Below are 18,295 nucleotides of genomic sequence, written 5' to 3'. Positions count from 1 at the left end.
ACGTTCGCAGTTTTTGACCCTATCGGCTGTCAGGCTGATGTGAATGGCACTGAATGCATCTAGTCCAGCGAACGTTTTTCTCTTCCGTACAACCAGGTACCGAGTTAAATAGTTCTTGGCCGGTTCTTTGACATTTGAATCTTCCAAGCGGAAGTCGCATACACAACAATACAACAATCTCGTAGACGTGATGTTACCAGGTGCAATCGCCGAACAGACCTTGAAAACACTACAAGCCTTTGACCGCTCTACTCCAGTACTGCGCGAAAGTGCCACCAAGGCAGCCAAAATTATCGGCTTGTTCTTGGCGAACTGCTTTCCACTCCACCCAAACGTTGGCGCCGTTTTAAAAACTTAACAATATCGTAACGCAAATAGTTACAATATCTAACGAGGTTTTATATCTGACCATAAGGACTGAAATCATTATTTTTATTAAATAATAATATACGTATAGTCATCGCCAACAGTTTAAATACTGTACTGTACTTTGCCTTATACAAATATACGAGTAACTGCCGCTAAATACTTAAAAACAGCTCTGATTATAGCCTTTCTCCTGCCGGTTGCTTGTGACGTTTTGCGCGGTGTATTTGCAACTTTGCACGATTGACGTTTAATCCAGAGCGATTTAGGATTGTACATACATGCATAACAATAATTTAATTGAACATACGAAACTTTCTTGATGATGGGCACGTTCATTTATAACGAAATCTTGCGGCGCATGTTTGCAACTGTACTATTACAGATAATGTATGGAAAAGTAAAATTTAATATAGTGTTTACGCAGTAAATATATAGCAAGTATCTTGAAGCAAGCATGCATTGTTTTGGGTTACCACTTACCAGTTATTGTAGCAGTTCCATCCCGATTGGAGGTCGGGATCAAACGACTGTGGTCTTGTTGCATTTACGTATTCGTAAATTTGGATAACTTCCATGATATATTCGCGGGGATTCATTGCTTCGGTTGCGCTGATAATGCCGGTAACCAAGATGCGCATTACCAGAGCAAGAAAATCAATAATTTTCCTTAAGACGGCCGTGATTAAAGCTAATTATCATACAACAGTTGCAGCTTTTGTGATTTGCGGAAGTGAATTTACTAGTAATTTTTGTCAATGCAATGCGGAAGGACTTTTGTAAAATCAAAAATAGGTTAGCTTCTAATAAAATGCAAACAACAAATTTAGTCGCCAAACGCTATATAGAATTAAAAGAATTGCGTACAGTATACTATTGCCAACACTGTTATAGGCGATTGATTTTAACGGAATAGCAATTACTAGCTCGCATAAGAAAATACGGTATACCCTACCCTACTCTAGTCTATCTATATTACGTTCTACCTAATTTTACATACGAAAACTGCGCACAGCAGGTAGAACGATACCCTACTAAATTTTATGCCGGTATCGCACGAGGCACGTTGCTACAACCCGGGGATTTTGGTTTAATGCCCTGGATAATGTCGAGCTGCATCCTAACGTGTAGGTCAACAACCACGAAAGAAAACGGAACACAAGGTCGCTCACATCATCACATTGATCGGAGTGAAACCATAATCAGGTGTTTGTATAAACAAAAAACGTATGGGTTACCGTACGTCTGAAAAAGGAAATCGCTTGATACGCTCGCTACACGTGCGTAATATATTTGTATTGTACATCGGACTGTTTGCACGTACATGAATATGTCCAGTACATAAATGCGTCCAGCTACAACTTGCAATGAAATGCTTATAATAATTATAAGCATAATTATAATTATAATAATTATAAGTATAGTTATTAAACTATTGGACTCGTAGTACTCTGTACAGTAGGCGTGTTGATTATTGCTGATTTTCACAATTTTCTAGATTGATGCGATTTCACAATTTTATAGGTAACATAGGGCGCAGTACTTATAGAAATTCATATAATAACGACTTTCTTATTCAAAACCTTTATCTGGCTAGTTTTAAAATTCATGCCACAACTTGCGCATTTCGATTTATTTTGCTTAATAAGTAAAATAAATAAATGAGTTTCTTTTACTTGAATTATTGTTTGGAATAGTATTATTATTATCACACTAGTTACATCATCCAAGTACGGCAGAAACATTCGTACGTTGGTAGACCGTAGATGTACATACAGTAGCAGCACGCCGGATGCAACAAATTCCGCAAAACAACACAGAACTTTACAACTCGTGATGCCCACAAATAACCACGCATTCACTCTTAAACCCTACGAGTACGAAACAATAATTAGTAAACTTTACCTGGCTGTACAGATACATTTTGTTCTCTTTGCGGTCCCACAAAGGGAACTTACGCTGCAGTAATCCTTCACATTTTTGTTTCTTGTTTTGTTTTTTGGTTTTGCTTCCTTTATCGTATAGATATGCGAAATTACTTATGCTTTGTTACCAATGTCCATCACTATGGCCAAACTATTTGTCAGTTGTTATGGTACCGCCCTACAATGGACAGTACTGGTACATCACGATAAATTTCATGAGAAAATCACGCGCTGTGTATTCATGGTCAGCGACTCAGCATTTTTCCAAAAGGGCGATCATCAACTCGATTGATGTAATCAAAAGCCAGCGCCCACTTCACCCACAAACCAGAAAATTTCTAAGTGATTGCATCAGCCAATTAACCACAATCAAGATGGGCATCGAAGTTGTTATTTTTATGTGATTATGTATCTGCCGCACTGCAATATTTTAGCAGCCAATTTTTTTTGGAAAAACATCAGGCACAGACGATGCTTTTAATTATTAAAAGAATTTGAGTTCTGTAAACTCTACGGTAAATTATATGATGGAGCTGCTATCTCCGGCTTTTTCACTGCTAAAGAAAGGCGTAGGTTGAAGGCCGGTAATATATGTACGAGTACTGAACTAATTCAACCAACAACTAGCATGACCTTTGCGTTGACAGCAGTTGCAACAAGACTATCTGTACGAGTAGGGAAATTAATTAGCATTACCTCACTGCACGTTTAAACAGTGTAGTGAGTGTACCATGCAGTAAGGTTCCACAGTCGCATACCATAACGAATTGTGAATTATAATGAAACCTCGAAAATCGACAAGATTTGTTTGCCTTGCTCATGGGAAAACCATGATAAAAATATTGAAAACGCGCTTTTGCTTGATCCAATTAGTCTGCGTGAAAGAGCTGTTACACTACGAATATGAAGTACGAGTACAAATAAAGTTAAAAACAGCTGATTAAAGCAAATCAAAGTTGTAGTTTGTTAAGCATATGGTGATGGATTCTAAATCCATAGTGTCTTGATTATTTATGAAAAAGTATTGAAGGTATGATTACTGAAAATTGCATTTGTAGCGTACCGGTACTGAGCAGTGTTGCTCAAAATAAACAATGTCAAATTGTCAAATTAAATGTTTATAAACGAAGTAAATCCAGATTCACTCTTACCGCTGACGAAGCGCTATTGAATGTACCAATTTTGCTTGTTTTGTTTTGTGGAAGCACATTCAATTACTAAGTATGGATGGGGAAATGCTTCAAAAGCACATAGCAATACAATGTCGATAGCCAAAACTTTAAACGAATAAATAATAGTAGAAATAGTCATCTGTAATAGAATCTGTTCTAGATATAAACGCAGTGTACGATATTCGGTTAATACTGATCACTCTTTCTTAAACATTACAACAAATTGAAGACTTCAAAATTTCTAATAATACAGCATATTAGCTCCTGTTGCTCTTTATTTTTTAAGAATAAAACTGCTAAAGTATAGCCTGGGTTGTAAAAGCTATGGCGAAAATTAAGGCAGTTGTTCCTTGTTCGTAATTTGTCTTAACTCTTTGTAAAGGAACTGGATGTGGCAGTATTAAAACTGATAACTTGACGAAAGAAAAGAATGGGACTAAATATTGGTTGTAATCGTTAGCAAACGTGTCCAGAGTTTTATAGGAAACCACGTACTTTACCTAACCTGTATTTCGAAGTACATAAAGCAACGAACAACCAGTAAGTTTTTTCTTTACGGAAGCATTCGAATTCGTCAAAAATAAAGTCGATGTAATTAATAACACGTTCGCGAACTTGAGGTTCGACATTGCAGCCTTGGTAGCCGATGTGAACGGACAGAATGCGCCGCGCCATGTTAACTTATACAAGTAAAGCACAATTTGTAAAACTTCGAAGTTTTGAGGAGGCAACGCGCTTTGTTTGCATTGTATGGATTATCGAGCAGATTTTTAAGAAGTTAACTTCCGACGTATTGCTGCAACACCACTGGTACGCTATACCAGAATTAAAACAATACTCTTATGGAAAACGAACAAGAAAAAAATGTGTAACTGTTCGAACAGTGTCGCGCTGCATGTGAGAGCACACTGGAAGCACCTGTCAAGTTCGACACCCCAACATTCTGTGGTTATCCAATAATTCTTCGGTCGAATCAGGAAAACCTGACTATATATGCCTAAGCATTCATGTGTAAAAAGTGTGTCCAAAGTCGCTTTCTACATTTTACTGTATTTTAAATCTTGTTAGCTGCTCTTATATTGCGCTTCCGGCACCCATCCTTTACCTACCTACTTTCCCGCTTTTCTTTTGTCAAAAATGAGGACTGCTTTCATTATCCTTTCCTGCTCCCTCGGTAAGCTAGTTTAGGTTATTAGTTTTCGAAGCTATTTAGAAAATTATTTTGCTACTGTTTCATATGAATACGCCTTTTCCTTTAAGTAATGCTACTTACTTACGTATATGCTGATATGGCTTATAGCATTCGATAGAGAAGAAATTCATTGAAGAAAGAAATAACTGTAAAGGTTATTCGATCCATATGCATCTAATTACAGCATTTACCATTATCCTCATTTTCCTGGGTTTGAATTCTGTTTACAAAACTATCTTGTGCGTTTGTAACACTGTGCAAGGCACGTTGAATACATAAAGTTCGGTGCGTCACCAAGATAATTAAAAAGCACAATATCAATGGTTACCAGCCAGATGCGTTTTGAATTTTCGTAGCCGCCGTCAGTGCCATCGGATTCGGTGGTGGTGGCTTCAGTGGAGGCGGTTTTGGCGGTGGTGGTTTCGGTGGTGGTTTCAGCAGCGGATTCGGCGCCGGCGGTGTGGGCGGATTGGGATTTCAGGGGATTGGTGCCGGCTCCCGACAGTTGAGCGGCTCTAGTGGATCGGGCTATGGATCCAGCAGCAGCAACAGCAACTCTAACTCGGGCTACGGCAGCAACAGCGGCAGCAGCAGCGACTATGGCGGTATTGGCTCCGGTATTGGTAACAGTGGTACTTTCGGTGCTGGTTTATTCGATGGACTGTTAGATATCGGCAACTTCTGGGGACCTGACTTTTGGGGAGCTGACGGGTAAAATAATGCTCATAATAAGAATTTCCTTGTCGTGATTTATATAATAAGTCACACCTACTCATACGCTTACTGTTACTTTGCAGATTCTGGGGAGTCAGCAGCGATTATTCAGGTAAATTAAATATTGGCTGATGTACGGAGCTAGAATGTGTTAGCTATTACTTAATATGGAATTTATATTTAATTAGTGCGGCATATTACAGTATATAAGCTATCCAAGGCATACTTGATTTTATGTTTGCAATAACAATTATACTTCTATTGTAATCCCTGAATAAGATTTTTTTTGTTTTTGCAGATTATGATGACTCTAGCAGCAACTACGGTGGCTCGTCTGGATCTTATGGAAGCGGCTCCAGTTCCAGCTCGTCCGGCTCAGGCTATGGTCGACGATAAACCACTGATGTTCAATTTGCAAACGCTCTTTTTACTTTTGTGTTCTTTGTATCCTCGCAGTATTTGTAATTTTCGCGGTCTAATAATTATTGTACGATTTATTACAGTGTCGGTAATTTCACCGTTACTGCTTCTCGATAATTTATTGGAAATGGAGAACAAAATGTACATTAAAAGCATGGGCAGCTAAATTAATAACGACGATTCGTCTGCTGGAGCTGGAAGCAAATTAATTCAAGCAATAATGGCTTTTTGTTTTTTATCGTCTGTACGAGTACACTAATAGGCAGTCACTCAGTACGTTACGGGTATCATAAACAAAGGGTCTCAAATGACTACAGAAGCTGGGCAGTCGTGCAACATAAATGATTATACAATCATAAATACCTATCAATAGATGTGAATGTATTGCGCAAGTGCCTTAAATTACAATATTTCTATGTAAAGTTTGAGCATGCGGACAATGCAAAAATAATTTTTTTGTCTTTCTCAGCCAAAAATTTTGATAAAACATCCATCTGGGTTGATAACTGTAGTTTTTGTGAAGCTGTTCACGTTTGTATTAATAAAAAAACTTTCAAATTTTGTGGTACCGGTTTTAATAAAGGCGTCACTATACTGTGAATTTACTGTTCAGTTTTCAGAAAAAGGTCTACGCTTAATGTTTCACCATGATAACAGTAGCTTAAGAGCAACACAAGCAATCTGAGAGAAAACAACCTTCCGAAAGCAGTAGCTGTTCTGGAACAGTAGATACAAAGCGTTGCACATTAAAAGGCCCCGCTTTAGATCTGGACATGTGCTGCCAATTCTGCTAATCATATTTTCATAGCCGTGTGGCGTACACAATTAATTTCAGATTCCGCAGCCCTGTAGAACATTCAGTTTAGGATTCCGGAGCCCTGTAGAACATTCAGTTTAGGGTTTTTAATGATTTATTCTTACCGCACAATGCAAATGTAAAATATTCTGTTGTGACCCTGTGTTAGATGTGCCTTATGCAACAGTCAGTGTAATATATTTATGACCTTGCGCTAACACTGTTTTGTGCAGATCCTGAACAGCTTTGCTCATGGCTTCTCTACTAAATTCGTTAGTCACGGAATAATTAAATAGAGATATTTTTTATCTTGCATTCGCGACTCAACAGATCAGTAAAAAAAATGTGCTGCAGCTTTTTTCCGTAAAATGAGGACCATATCATGGATCCATCATCCATTGTAGGCCAAGGTTATGATCTTACACTGATAAGCAAAAGAATCAGATGAGAGCAATATAGAATGCTGTTACTGTTATTGCAGTGTTATTACTGCTATTAATAACTGTGAACAATAATTACAAATATAGTTGTAAAAAATTTATTTGAAATTGTATAGGTGCAACTTATCATGATATTCGAGATTTGCATCAAGATGTTATATATGTTCTTCGAGGCAAGATAAATGCTTGAGTACTGGCATTCGAATTTTATTCCAGGTAAAAACTATCCATTGCGTACTTTACGATTGCTTTATTAAAATTTTAGTGGAGGACGATAGGCACCTTTTCGAATCAAAACCCGCGCTTAAAGCCTTTATGTTCAGGAACTTACTTCTTAATTAATTATCTTTTTGATAACGTCCAGCTGAAAACAGTTTGTAAAATCCCCTGTAAGAGAAAAAACTGTTTGTGCTAGTCATATAATCGTCGGGCAAAATTCACCAAAATTACCTGTATGATTCTTGTGTATGTATAATTCAGTCATGCTGGCTGGAGAAAACTGCAGTCAGCGCGATAGTTTAATCAAATTACTGGAAACGATGAAATCCAGGAATAAATAGACATTATGATATGGTATACTTTAAGTATTGAATTCCCGCTTGAAATTCAGAGAATTGACAGCTGCTGTGGTAAAAACTCCACGACATTTAGAAACGTTTCACGAGCTATGCGCACCTTTATCTAGGTAACGAATGCGTCAGTCATTTCAGTGACTGCGCAACTAATTACTGTTGTTTTTATTAATTTATTTCAAGATCATCATAAAATTCAGTGTCAACGTTCAATCGGACTGGAAAGAACATCATGCAATAATTACATAAAAAAGCATCCTATTCCGTTGCCCAAACGGAAACAAATCTTTATGGGCACAACTTGCACAGGTCAGTTCCGTTCCCCGATGTGTCATACACTACGAGTAGAGTAGAAAAGCAGAAATACTGTTACATAAAGGCTAAAGCAAAAGCAATTCATGTTCGTGGATGAATTTTGAACCCGTTAATTAATATTGGAAACGTTCGTCGCTTAACAGGAGTAATAAATCTTGCACCTCAATTTGTTGAATTTGTTTTCTGCATACGGAAACATGCAGAAAATTTTGCTGTACTCACTTGATCAGTACAATCATCGGCACATCAGTAAATCGTAAATACAGTTATAAATATATGCATTATATCCGCAGGCTTATTATGAGTGCATTCGTAATACGTATCATTATTATCATTATTATTATGAAAAAATGATTACCTAAAAAATTGTGACACAGCTGTAAAAGGCACTGCTACATAGTGGTATCGTTAATGTGGTAGTGGAATTTTATGGTTCTCGGCTAATTAATCGCTAGCACTCGGGACAAGCGATTAGCGATCGGTATAACCGTTATTTAATCGCGTTCGTGCATTATTTAACGTAAATGTAAATGTCAGCATGATGTTTTGTATGGTATATAAAAAAGGTGGCATTCAGAGCGAATACCATCATTCAGTTCGGTTTATCCTTTCATTTCTTCCTCCTGCTATACCTAGCTAAGCATCCTCACCGCCTTCAAAATGCTGCCTTTGATTGCCTGCATCCTTTTAGGAGTAACAGGTATCGCTAGTGGATAGTCACAGTTGCAATATCTTTGTTTTTTCAAGTCAGATTCTCAGTAAATAATCTTTCACACCTGCAGTATTTCTTGAACTTTATTTAAAAATTTTTTTGAAGTTAAATTTAATGCTACGTGTAAGCAGATTATTGGTCCCCGGTCCAGTTTTAGCTATAGTATTAACATGACCTTTATCCTATTATACTTGTACTTTGCAAGTAGCTGGCAGCACAAGTATAACATCGGTTTTTTTGTGTTTTCTACTTAATATAGCCACAGTTCACAGCGCTGCAGTCGATACTGGCGCTTCTGCACGAAGCTACAGCGGTGGCAGCAGTAACGGCTATGGAAATAACAACGGAAACAGCTACGGAAATAATGGGGGCTACAACTCCGGTGGTGGCTATAACAACGGCGGTGACTACGGCAGCTATGACTATGGCGGTTTTGGAGCGGGATTGTTTGACGGACTGCTGGATATCGGCAATTTCTGGGGACCCGATGGCCTTTGGGGTACCCTTATAAGTTTTTGCAGCCAAAAAAAGCGATCATAAATTTACTGTAGTATAGTCACTGTATAGTACGATCACTGGCGCTTCCAATGCATTGCTGACAAGTGAGTCACCTGTAATTATCCTAGGTGCTGGTGGATTTTGGGGAAACAGCGATTACAGTGATTATGGCGATTATGGCAGCTCATATGGTGGTGGATACAGCAACGGTGGCAGCTACGGAAACAACAATAACGGAGGGAGCTACGGAAACAACAACAACAATGGGGAAGCTACGGAAACAGCAACAACAATGGAGGAAGCTACGGAAACAGCAACAACAATGGAGGAAGCTACGGAAAATAATCCTGGCAACGCGTAACTTACCACTGTACTATGGCACTGCCGGTGCACCTTTGTGATACGTCTTTTTCTACTCCCTTTTCCTGGCAATAAATTAATTTAACATTTTGTGCTGTTTTCATACTTTCCTTTATTTATAAAAATTTTTGTACACTAAAACAGGCAAACATGTGCAACGGCTCGAGACAATGCAGCAATAAACACGTATAAACATGCAATGCTGTTAATTATTGCAGAGTTTCAGATCAACGATCATTAAAAACAGTATCCCCTATCACAGATTTTATAAACACATGGAAAATTGTCTTAAAATTCATGCTCACACTCAAATTTCTGATAATTCGTTATCGGGATGTGCATTTCGTTTCTTGAGGAAAGGTTGATGCAGCACATCGTGCAGCCTTTTAGCCTAACAGTAAATTACAAGATATAAAAACAACATGGAGTACCACACAGTTTGACTTTCGCCATAATACTGCTGACCTTTTGCATTCCGAAACCCGGCAACAGTGAGAGATCGTCCTTTGAGGCGTCCACCATAGCAGTTAATGACTACAGACAAAAAAAATAACTGCAAACATTATTTCCTTCCTATTAGCCAATTTCTTATTACAATTAACCAATATTTCAAATTAGCTTCTCGTACCCTGAAATGATTGGACAACGTCTTGGCATCGGTCTTGTTAACAGATTTTACGGTAGTCAAAGCTTCGGTCAGCTGTAAAATTAAAAAAAATCGTCAGTCAGTTAATTAACTCAGTTTTTTAATTATATAGGTTAACTCTATCCGTTTTTCAGGTAAAAAAAAATTCGCTTAGTTATCGAAGTGCTGACTTGTGACATGTAATCTCCTTCCACTTGGGCGCGGATCATATCAGCCGGTTTATTCTCATAGATCTTGTATAACTCCAGATATTTCCCAGCTTCCTCCGGGCTAAAACAGCGTCAGATATATAGAATCGCATCAAATTGTCAGAATCCAAAACTACGTTTCCATTTCCATATCATACCTCCACGCCGGGACCAAAGTAACGTCCGAAAGAATGGCAATTTTAGCCAACTCCTTGAGAGGATGATGAGGCTCTTTCTGCAAAGATTTCTCTCGTAATAAATTACGGTATCGTAAAGAGGTGTAGCTACAAGTGTTCAAGAGGAAATTCAAATACTAAACCGTAAAATTCACTACAGACTTACTGTTACATACTAACTAACTGAGAAAAACGAAATTAAATTTCAAACAACTAATCAATGCCAATGTTTCGCTGCATTCAAGTGATTATACATCTTAAACTGATTTTATGATCTATCAGCTGTATGCGTAGACTGAAACAGAATATTTTATTGCGGAAATAGATTTTTACCACATCAACCAGTACGAGAAGAATTTGGAGTTCATAGGATCTGCCCAAAGCCTTCAGTCGGTCATGAATATATTCCGGATTCAAATTGTGGTACTTCAAACTGAAAGAACCACATATACAAACATTTTAAAAATAGACCCATTAGTCAGTGCCCTATTTACATACATCTCCCACAAAAACCAACAGCAACTTACCTTAGGAAAAGCGCACAAGAGGAAAAGCCCATAACATAATCCGGCATCACATTCCCGAATTCCCATGGAACGCTGCGAATGCTTTGGAGGACTGGATTCCCGCGCTATTATAGAACCATGCACTTTTAAGTATTTATTAAAATATACTCGTACGGACTTCGAAATGCAATTGTGAATTGTTGCGTGTAATACACCGTCGCCTAACCTGCCTCGGGTTGACAACAACACTGTTGCTTGTTGCTCCGAATCGAGCACTTTGTCGAGCTGAAGATGATTGCGGATCTGCGCTTACAGCTGTTACGGATGCCGCAGCATTCGTTGCCTTCGCCGTCACGGGACTGGGAGCTGTAAAAGACTTTGGCAGGTTCGAGCCTCGAACGGTTCCAGATGCAGGTTGTCGGCTGGAAGAAGGTGGATTCGACAAAGGTTGTTGATTTGTAGGCTTCGATGTTGATGGGAAATCCATCGCTGTACAACAACTGTCAACAAACGACGATCTGGCTGAACTGATTTCAACAGTCTTACTCGTTACAGCAAAAACACGAACAAGTGTTTAAACACAAAATGAAGCAAAATTCAAACCAACCAGAACAAATTAATTACCTTCAAAATGTTTCTTTGATAAGCGAACTGTGATAGTAAAAGCTGTAAGCAGATTGTTAGCAGAGCATTCAAGTTCGGAAGCGAAACTTAAAACTAATTCAAACTATTCAATCGTTCAAAAAACACAGCGCCAATAAAACAAATATTTGCCAACGGTTAGATAGCATACGAGGGCGGCTGTGTGCTCTAATGGCTATTGCAGAGGCTCCCACCTGATATGCTGCAGATTCACAAACGTCATCGCAGAGCACAGCTCTCTGGGAAACGCGACAGATTCCAGCGACAAACGGTCATAGTCAAAATGGGGCAAACAGCAAGCAGACCTAACTGAAATTTTTTTTAAAATTGACAAGGCAACTGGAAGCCCAGAATGCTGTCATCTGCGCTGGTGGATGTGGAAGAGCTGCGTCATGAAGTCCAGGATCCTGATTTCAATGCGGACGAGTATCTGGAATCGTACATTCAGCGGAACATGGGAGTTTTCCCCGGGAGCAACACGGGTCAGCTGATGAACCTAACCGACATGAAGCGTCCTTCCAGCACTCCGACCACTCCTCTAGGAGACTCGCCTAGTAAGAAAGTGTCGCAGTTCGATCCTGTGCGCTTACTGCAGAGCCTGGATGATCTGTTCGATGCGCTGGTGCAGATGAATAATCATTCTGCTCTTAAGTATCACCAGTGCGAGGCTGATGTGGAACGGAAGGAAATGCAGGCGACAGAACAGCTACAGAAACGCACTGAACGAGTGGAAGAAAGGTAAGTCAGTCCTTAAATTTTCTTTATGATGCGGTCAGGGATTCGACAAAAATTTTTGATTGTTGACCATAGAGATTTTTGGAAATCTTTTTTTATTTTTACTCTTACTCGTGTTTTCTCTGATTCTGGATATTAGTTTGATCCAAATGCATTTTGCAGCCTGGAAAAAGTCGACAAATTGGAAAGCGAACTGACAGATTTAGCCCGAAAAGTGTATTATCTCTGCGATAATATTAAGTCCGTCAGTGAGCCGCGTGAACGATTGAAAGACGCCAGAAAATTATTGACTTACTTCATGGAACTGAATCAGGACAACCTGGCAGAATTTACATTTCCGGAGTTGAGCAGGGAGCGTAGGACAGTGGAGGATTTTAAGCAGGCGGAAGATACCATTTTGCGGTTGTACCGGATTGCGAAAGATATGGGAACAGCGGAAGATAAAATCTACAATAAGGCCAGAGATCGGATTTTCGACTGGTATGCGCAGTTTCAGAATGAACTGGTTATGCTGTTCACTACCGCTCATCGCCAGCGACCAATGGACATCTACACCATGCAACAAACCGCAAATATTTTGCAGAATTTTCAGGGTAAGTTTCAAATCTTTACTTGTTTTATTGGTTTTCGAAAACGTTGGCCGTTATTACTATTCGAAAAAGAACATTCGCTATGAGGTTGCGATAAATTTTATGGAAATACTCTGGAGCACCTATATCTACATGGTTGCCACATGTTGTGTTTATGTTATTCAGTAAATTTTTGAATGGTTTCCAACGTTTGTTGATACGGATGCAGTTCCAAAAACTCTGCAAGTATTGCAGTTGGTACAATATTGGTGGTCTTCAAATGGTTTCTTACTCGGTTTCCTAAAAACTTTCTAATCAGAATAAAACCTGTGAAGACCACCCTAATTGTAGCTGTTTATTTCTTGTTTAGCCGGATATCAACAGTGCATTGCCAGCTTCGTACAGCGTTCGGCAGAAGCGTTGAACAATGCCTCCATTACGGACATCTTTCGGAATGTTGTGCAGATCTGCGAAGATACTTCGAAAATTGTCCATGAAATATTTCCAGCACCGGACACCATCATGGAGAAGTTTATCTCGTACATTATTGAAGACAAAGTGCGCACCGTGGTGAAAGCGAAATTGGATACGAAAAATCTGGCGGAAGGTCAGGAAGGTTACTTGCGCGATCTGTATGAGCTGCACAAAAAGACAAAAGCGCTTGAACAGTCCATGGCTCGTTTCCGGTTGTTCCGGATGGAAAAGATTATGAAGACGTTGTTTGATGCTTACCTAAACACTTACATGCAGACCGAGGTGGCGTTTCTGAAAAACCGCTGTACGGGAATGGTGCAGCAGTATTATGATCACCTGTTGACGGATTGGCATTTGCCTAAGCCGGGGCCCATTCAGATTCTACCTGACAAAAAAGATTTCTTTAATGTCGGTATTACTATAATGTCAGCAAAAACTATTCCGGCGATAATCTGCGATCATCTCAAGGTGAGCATAATCTTCCAGCGTCAGTTCCGAAAATTACAGTTTAAATAAACACTCAACCTTTCGTGACATTTCTTTTTCTATAGCCTTGGGTGATGAAATAACTACAAGTACTTATATTAATCGGTGTAAATTGTGACATGTTCGACGAACTAAAAGCCCACAAGTACAATTTGCTGTGTGGATAGACTGTAAACTTGTTAACGTATGTGTAAATATGGCAAGGATTATAATCTTGCTGTTTTATTCAAGTCAAGTTTGGGTAGCGGAAATTGCATGTAAACGAAGAGTTTTGTAAGTTATAGGGTAGTAATTTAGAATTTGGGCTGAAATTTCGTTGGCTTTTTAGGAACGACCTACAGATTATTTGGATACACAAACGATAAACGAATCCTTGGCGCTCAATATTCTCCATGAACTGCGTCAGAGCGCCACTCGGGCTCACGCACTAGCTCCAGAAGAGCAGTTGGGACACTGCCTGTTGCAGCTGGGACAGGCGATCATCACCCATATTGTACTGATTCATATGGACTACGGATTGGAGATTGGAACGAATATGCTGCCGCCGTTGGATCCTAAGAGTGAACCAAACTTAATGTTCCTGAAATTAGTTCACTTGTGCACGGTAATGCACAACCTGACTGTCCAGCAGCTGAATGACTCGCTACGTAATCTTCCCAGGTATCCCACACAGTACCAGAAACTGCGAGAATTGACACGGGAAGCCAAAGAACGCCTGGAGCGCAAGTCCAGTGCAGGTTTAGAGCACTGCTTAAACGCGGCGATGAACTGGATCCACGTTCTTTTATCACAGCAGAGAAAAACCGAGTACGCTGAAACCAAGCAAACGTTTTCGGCCACGAGCACGGCGCGGAAAGTGGCACAATATTTTTTAAAAATTGTCCGCTTAGTGGAGGAATCCGTGGATGGACTGAACCGGGAGTGTGTATTTATGGAAATGGGGTTTCGGTTTCATCGGGAGATTCTAGACCGACTGCAGGAACTGCCCTACACCACCGACGGGGTGATGATTTTGATTTGTGATGTGAGTGAATATCGGGAGTGTGTTCGCTCGATGAAGGTGGATGCGGTAACCAAAATGTTTGACCAGTTGCTGTCCTTGTGCAACCTGTTGGTGGCCCCACCGGTTAACTTGCCTAGCCTATGTGATAGTGTTTATAGCGTGTTGGAGCAGAAAGAACCAATTGCGGCGTTTTTAAAATTGCGTTCCGATGCCAGGGTAATTGGAGATTACGTGCGTTCCTATTTGTAATATTCGCGTGCGCATCGTTGCTCGGTCCACCGTTTTATTGTTATTCCCGGCATATGGAAACTGGGTTGGATTTATATAAGAAAAAATGAAAAACTTACAATATCGCCTCAATATTTAACAATTTCAGACTCTTAACAATTATTAATTCACCTTTCCAGGCGAAATGATTCTATAAAAAATACAAAATCAAAAATAACTGGTTAACAACCACCAGTATAAACGTAAAATCACATCTTAACAGAAATCAGTAAATCTGCCACCTCAGACTTAAATCACCAACAAATGAGATTTCGACAGAATTCAACAAACAAGTAAACCTTTTGAGATCAGCATAAACGCTTGCGAAGAATTAATCGGAATTTTCCTTTTGATCCAAAGACCCACCATATTTGCAGTCTTTTTCTCCGCATCGACACGCAATGCCCTCCTCACCCTTGGCCGCCCAGTAATCCGGCCCGTAATCGAGTCTGTCAAAATTCAAGAATGTAAAATGAATCCCTTATCGGAAAATTCAGCGGAAACTTACAACAATTCCTCATTGGCAGCCACATCGCAGACTGTGAAAAGACACAAATGCGGCAGGCCAGGAGTCCAGCAATCACCAACAATTTTGGCCATAAACAGATTCGGAAAACACGAATGGTTTATGAAGCTAAAAATAAAAAAATCAAATCACAATAAACTTAATTAATTGTAAGAGGCAAATATTTTTGAACCAACCGGGTAAAATTGCCCTTGCTTTCAGCATTAACACTCATATCAACACCATCAATGGTCTGCAAAACAGAGTCTGAAAGGTACAGTAGTACTAGTAACTGCCAAACTATAAAATGTGGTTTAATCAGTAATAATCACATTAACATCCGTTACCGAATGTACAATACTTCAGCAAAAGTCACAAACGTGTACAGCTAAAAAGAATGGATACCACAATCAACTTATCCTGCCAGTACAAATACGAGTACACTTGCCTGTCCCAAACTAAGGATGTAATCACCGCTTTGCTTGGTTTCTTCACCGATGATGCCGGTATACCTGCATCCCAAGATTCAGTTTGCAAAACGCAGACACAAACTCCAAGCAGACTGCTTACTCGCCAATGTATTGGCCTTCTCTCAGTGCCTCTCTCGTTCGCACTCCCCATCCACGATCGGCAGTTTTAAAAATTTCGACTTGAACCCTGCCAACAAGAAACTTTGACTATTTAATAAGGCAGCTAGCATGCTCTCGTGGAATGCATACTTTGATTTTTTAGCAAAAACCCGATTGCCGCACCGAAATACCGATTTTTTCTTTTGACAGCAGCAGGCGGATCCACATTCACGAATAATCATGGTCGAATTGTCGTATGCCTCCATTTTATTATATACAAGAAGGTCATTCTACGATATAAATTCTTCGTTGTAGCCATACTAAACGACACCGAAGAATTCAGAAACTTTAGCCAGATATACATTAACCAGCCCCGCGCTTTCGTCAGTTCTTTGGTGTATTATTGATTTGTAACAGTAAGAAACGTTCACGGTCAAGATGGCTCATCACCCGATGTTCTGCCTTCGTAAAAACAAACTGTTTATGAATTTTTCGAGCTATACTTCTTCAAAATCACGCAGTTGCTTTTCCAGGATATGATTTTAAATTAAGCTAAATTTTTCATCGCTCAAGTTAGTTTTTTCATGCGAATATGTGAACAAACCAATAGACATTTTTTCCTTTGAAGTATACCTGGTAAGTGATGCCTTCTCCGGAATATAAGCGACAAGGGCATGTATCGTAGTGACATTTGTTCCAACAGGTATCTTTGCTGCAGCACTAAAAAATGCTCGAATGATCGCAACTTCCATTAATACATCATAAACCAAATAAGATTTGGTATTTTTAAAAACGCAAGTTTAATGATATTTTTCTCAACAAGTCCAAATCCACGGTTGAGTAAGTAACTAAACAACCGTAACAACGGAATATCCTAAGCCATATGCTGAGTGTTTATTTCGTAAAATACAATCCACAAACAAAATTATTATATATTCAAAGCTTAGTAACTCAAAATTGTAGATCCGATAGTTTTCATTTCTACGGCTGCAGAACTGCATCAAAACACCGTCGACAGTGACTACAGTACCTCTTCTGATTTCGCAGAGCGTATAAGAATAACCAAAGTGCGCTGGTAATGCATGCTCTCACCGTCTTAAACTTTTCCGTCGAGGCTTTTACCACATCTCGCAGCTGTGCGGCCATATGGCGCACCGTGATATAAGTGAATGGAGACAGGGATTCCGTATCCACACAGTTAATGGCAGCAATCTGAAAGCGTTCTTTACCTTGCGAAATATCCCTGAAAAATCGCAACAGTCATGCTTCTTCCCGGATTAGTCGCAAACGTTAGCTCTCTTGTCCCATTTATCAGTCAATGACTCACTGCTCATGTATAGGATCCCCAAACAGCGTACCTTTCAACAAACAGCTCTTGTGGCAGCAAACGAAGATCGTCATCTGGTGAGAAACGGTTTGCCTCAACATGTTTCCTGGCAGGACTATCTGACCCTTCGTCCGATTTCGGTGTACCTACACTTTCTGCGACTCGCGCACCGGTTACAGTTGAACAACTTGGACTGGAACCCGGGGAACCAGTGGCTATCTTGCACGTAGATAAGGTTCCGGGAATAACACGTTTCGTAGCAAACCTTCGTTTCTTGATAGGACAAGTTAAAGTATCCATAATTTTAAGTGCGAGCCGTGAAGCGCAAGTTCACTTGACACTTTCTAGTAATGCCCGCGTGCCCATTTAGAAATCACACATTCTTCTGACTGAACGTAACATTGTTCATAAAATTAATCAACTGTAAAATACTGTACCGTTGAAACACAAACACAACAAGAGAATTTGAAATTACTCGTACTTATTAATCGTCGTGAAGGTCGTTGCCTGCGTGTTTCCGAAGTACGGTATGAGCCGCTCTGGTATACGTAGTTAGTAACTGGCGCCCGTAGCGTTTGCGCTTCGTCCAACGCAATACTGCAGTAACCCAGTGTATGGAAAGTACATACTGTACAGTACTAATTGCCTTCTTTACTTGCCTACTTGGCTGAGTTGGCTCTGACTTCCGCCTATTGCGCCCGCAACCTAAAGGGTAAAGGC

At 39.7% G+C, this 18,295-nt stretch overlaps 5 protein-coding genes across 5 annotated transcripts; 3 read left to right on the top strand and 2 right to left on the bottom strand.

The window, feature by feature from the left end:
- Positions 1–4,470: 4,470 nt before the first annotated feature.
- Positions 4,471–6,013, top strand: LOC129602647 (uncharacterized). The gene is made up of 4 exons (XM_055501727.1): positions 4,471–4,637; positions 5,012–5,366; positions 5,453–5,481; positions 5,668–6,013. The coding sequence occupies exons 1-4, from the start codon at positions 4,601–4,603 to the stop codon at positions 5,763–5,765; spliced, it is 519 nt and encodes a 172-aa protein (XP_055357702.1). The 5' UTR covers positions 4,471–4,600; the 3' UTR covers positions 5,766–6,013.
- Positions 6,014–6,317: 304 nt separating this feature from the next.
- Positions 6,318–11,651, bottom strand: LOC129602645 (DNA excision repair protein ERCC-1-like). Its single transcript, XM_055501726.1, has 11 exons — positions 11,623–11,651; positions 11,225–11,498; positions 11,020–11,123; positions 10,826–10,925; positions 10,475–10,551; positions 10,299–10,398; positions 10,111–10,182; positions 9,948–10,016; positions 7,476–9,873; positions 7,357–7,412; positions 6,318–6,667 (listed from the first exon to the last, which is right to left on the bottom strand). Exons 2-9 carry the CDS (start codon positions 11,483–11,485, stop codon positions 9,790–9,792), a joined length of 867 nt encoding a protein of 288 aa, XP_055357701.1. The 5' UTR covers positions 11,486–11,498; positions 11,623–11,651; the 3' UTR covers positions 6,318–6,667; positions 7,357–7,412; positions 7,476–9,789.
- Positions 8,454–9,682, top strand: LOC129602648 (keratin, type II cytoskeletal 2 epidermal-like). The gene is made up of 3 exons (XM_055501728.1): positions 8,454–8,612; positions 8,884–9,123; positions 9,251–9,682. Exons 1-3 carry the CDS (start codon positions 8,573–8,575, stop codon positions 9,481–9,483), a joined length of 513 nt encoding a protein of 170 aa, XP_055357703.1. The 5' UTR covers positions 8,454–8,572; the 3' UTR covers positions 9,484–9,682.
- A 218-nt stretch (positions 11,652–11,869) lies between the features above and the next one.
- Positions 11,870–15,275, top strand: LOC129600838 (exocyst complex component 5-like). Its single transcript, XM_055499454.1, has 4 exons — positions 11,870–12,378; positions 12,538–12,968; positions 13,315–13,886; positions 14,233–15,275. Exons 1-4 carry the CDS (start codon positions 11,993–11,995, stop codon positions 15,154–15,156), a joined length of 2,313 nt encoding a protein of 770 aa, XP_055355429.1. The 5' UTR covers positions 11,870–11,992; the 3' UTR covers positions 15,157–15,275.
- LOC129600932 (uncharacterized) lies at positions 15,182–18,063 on the bottom strand. The gene is made up of 9 exons (XM_055499615.1): positions 17,607–18,063; positions 17,341–17,491; positions 16,882–16,968; positions 16,399–16,538; positions 16,250–16,336; positions 16,128–16,191; positions 15,877–15,932; positions 15,683–15,808; positions 15,182–15,623 (listed from the first exon to the last, which is right to left on the bottom strand). Exons 1-9 carry the CDS (start codon positions 17,873–17,875, stop codon positions 15,506–15,508), a joined length of 1,098 nt encoding a protein of 365 aa, XP_055355590.1. The 5' UTR covers positions 17,876–18,063; the 3' UTR covers positions 15,182–15,505.
- Positions 18,064–18,295: the final 232 nt, after the last annotated feature.

This window comes from Paramacrobiotus metropolitanus, unplaced genomic scaffold (assembly GCF_019649055.1).
Source record: "Paramacrobiotus metropolitanus isolate TYO unplaced genomic scaffold, Prichtersi_v1.0 Parri_scaffold0000004, whole genome shotgun sequence".
In the NCBI taxonomy this organism is placed as follows: domain Eukaryota; kingdom Metazoa; phylum Tardigrada; class Eutardigrada; order Parachela; family Macrobiotidae; genus Paramacrobiotus; species Paramacrobiotus metropolitanus.
The sequence above is the reverse complement of the archived record's forward strand: the minus strand, read 5'-3'. Positions and strand labels throughout refer to the sequence as shown.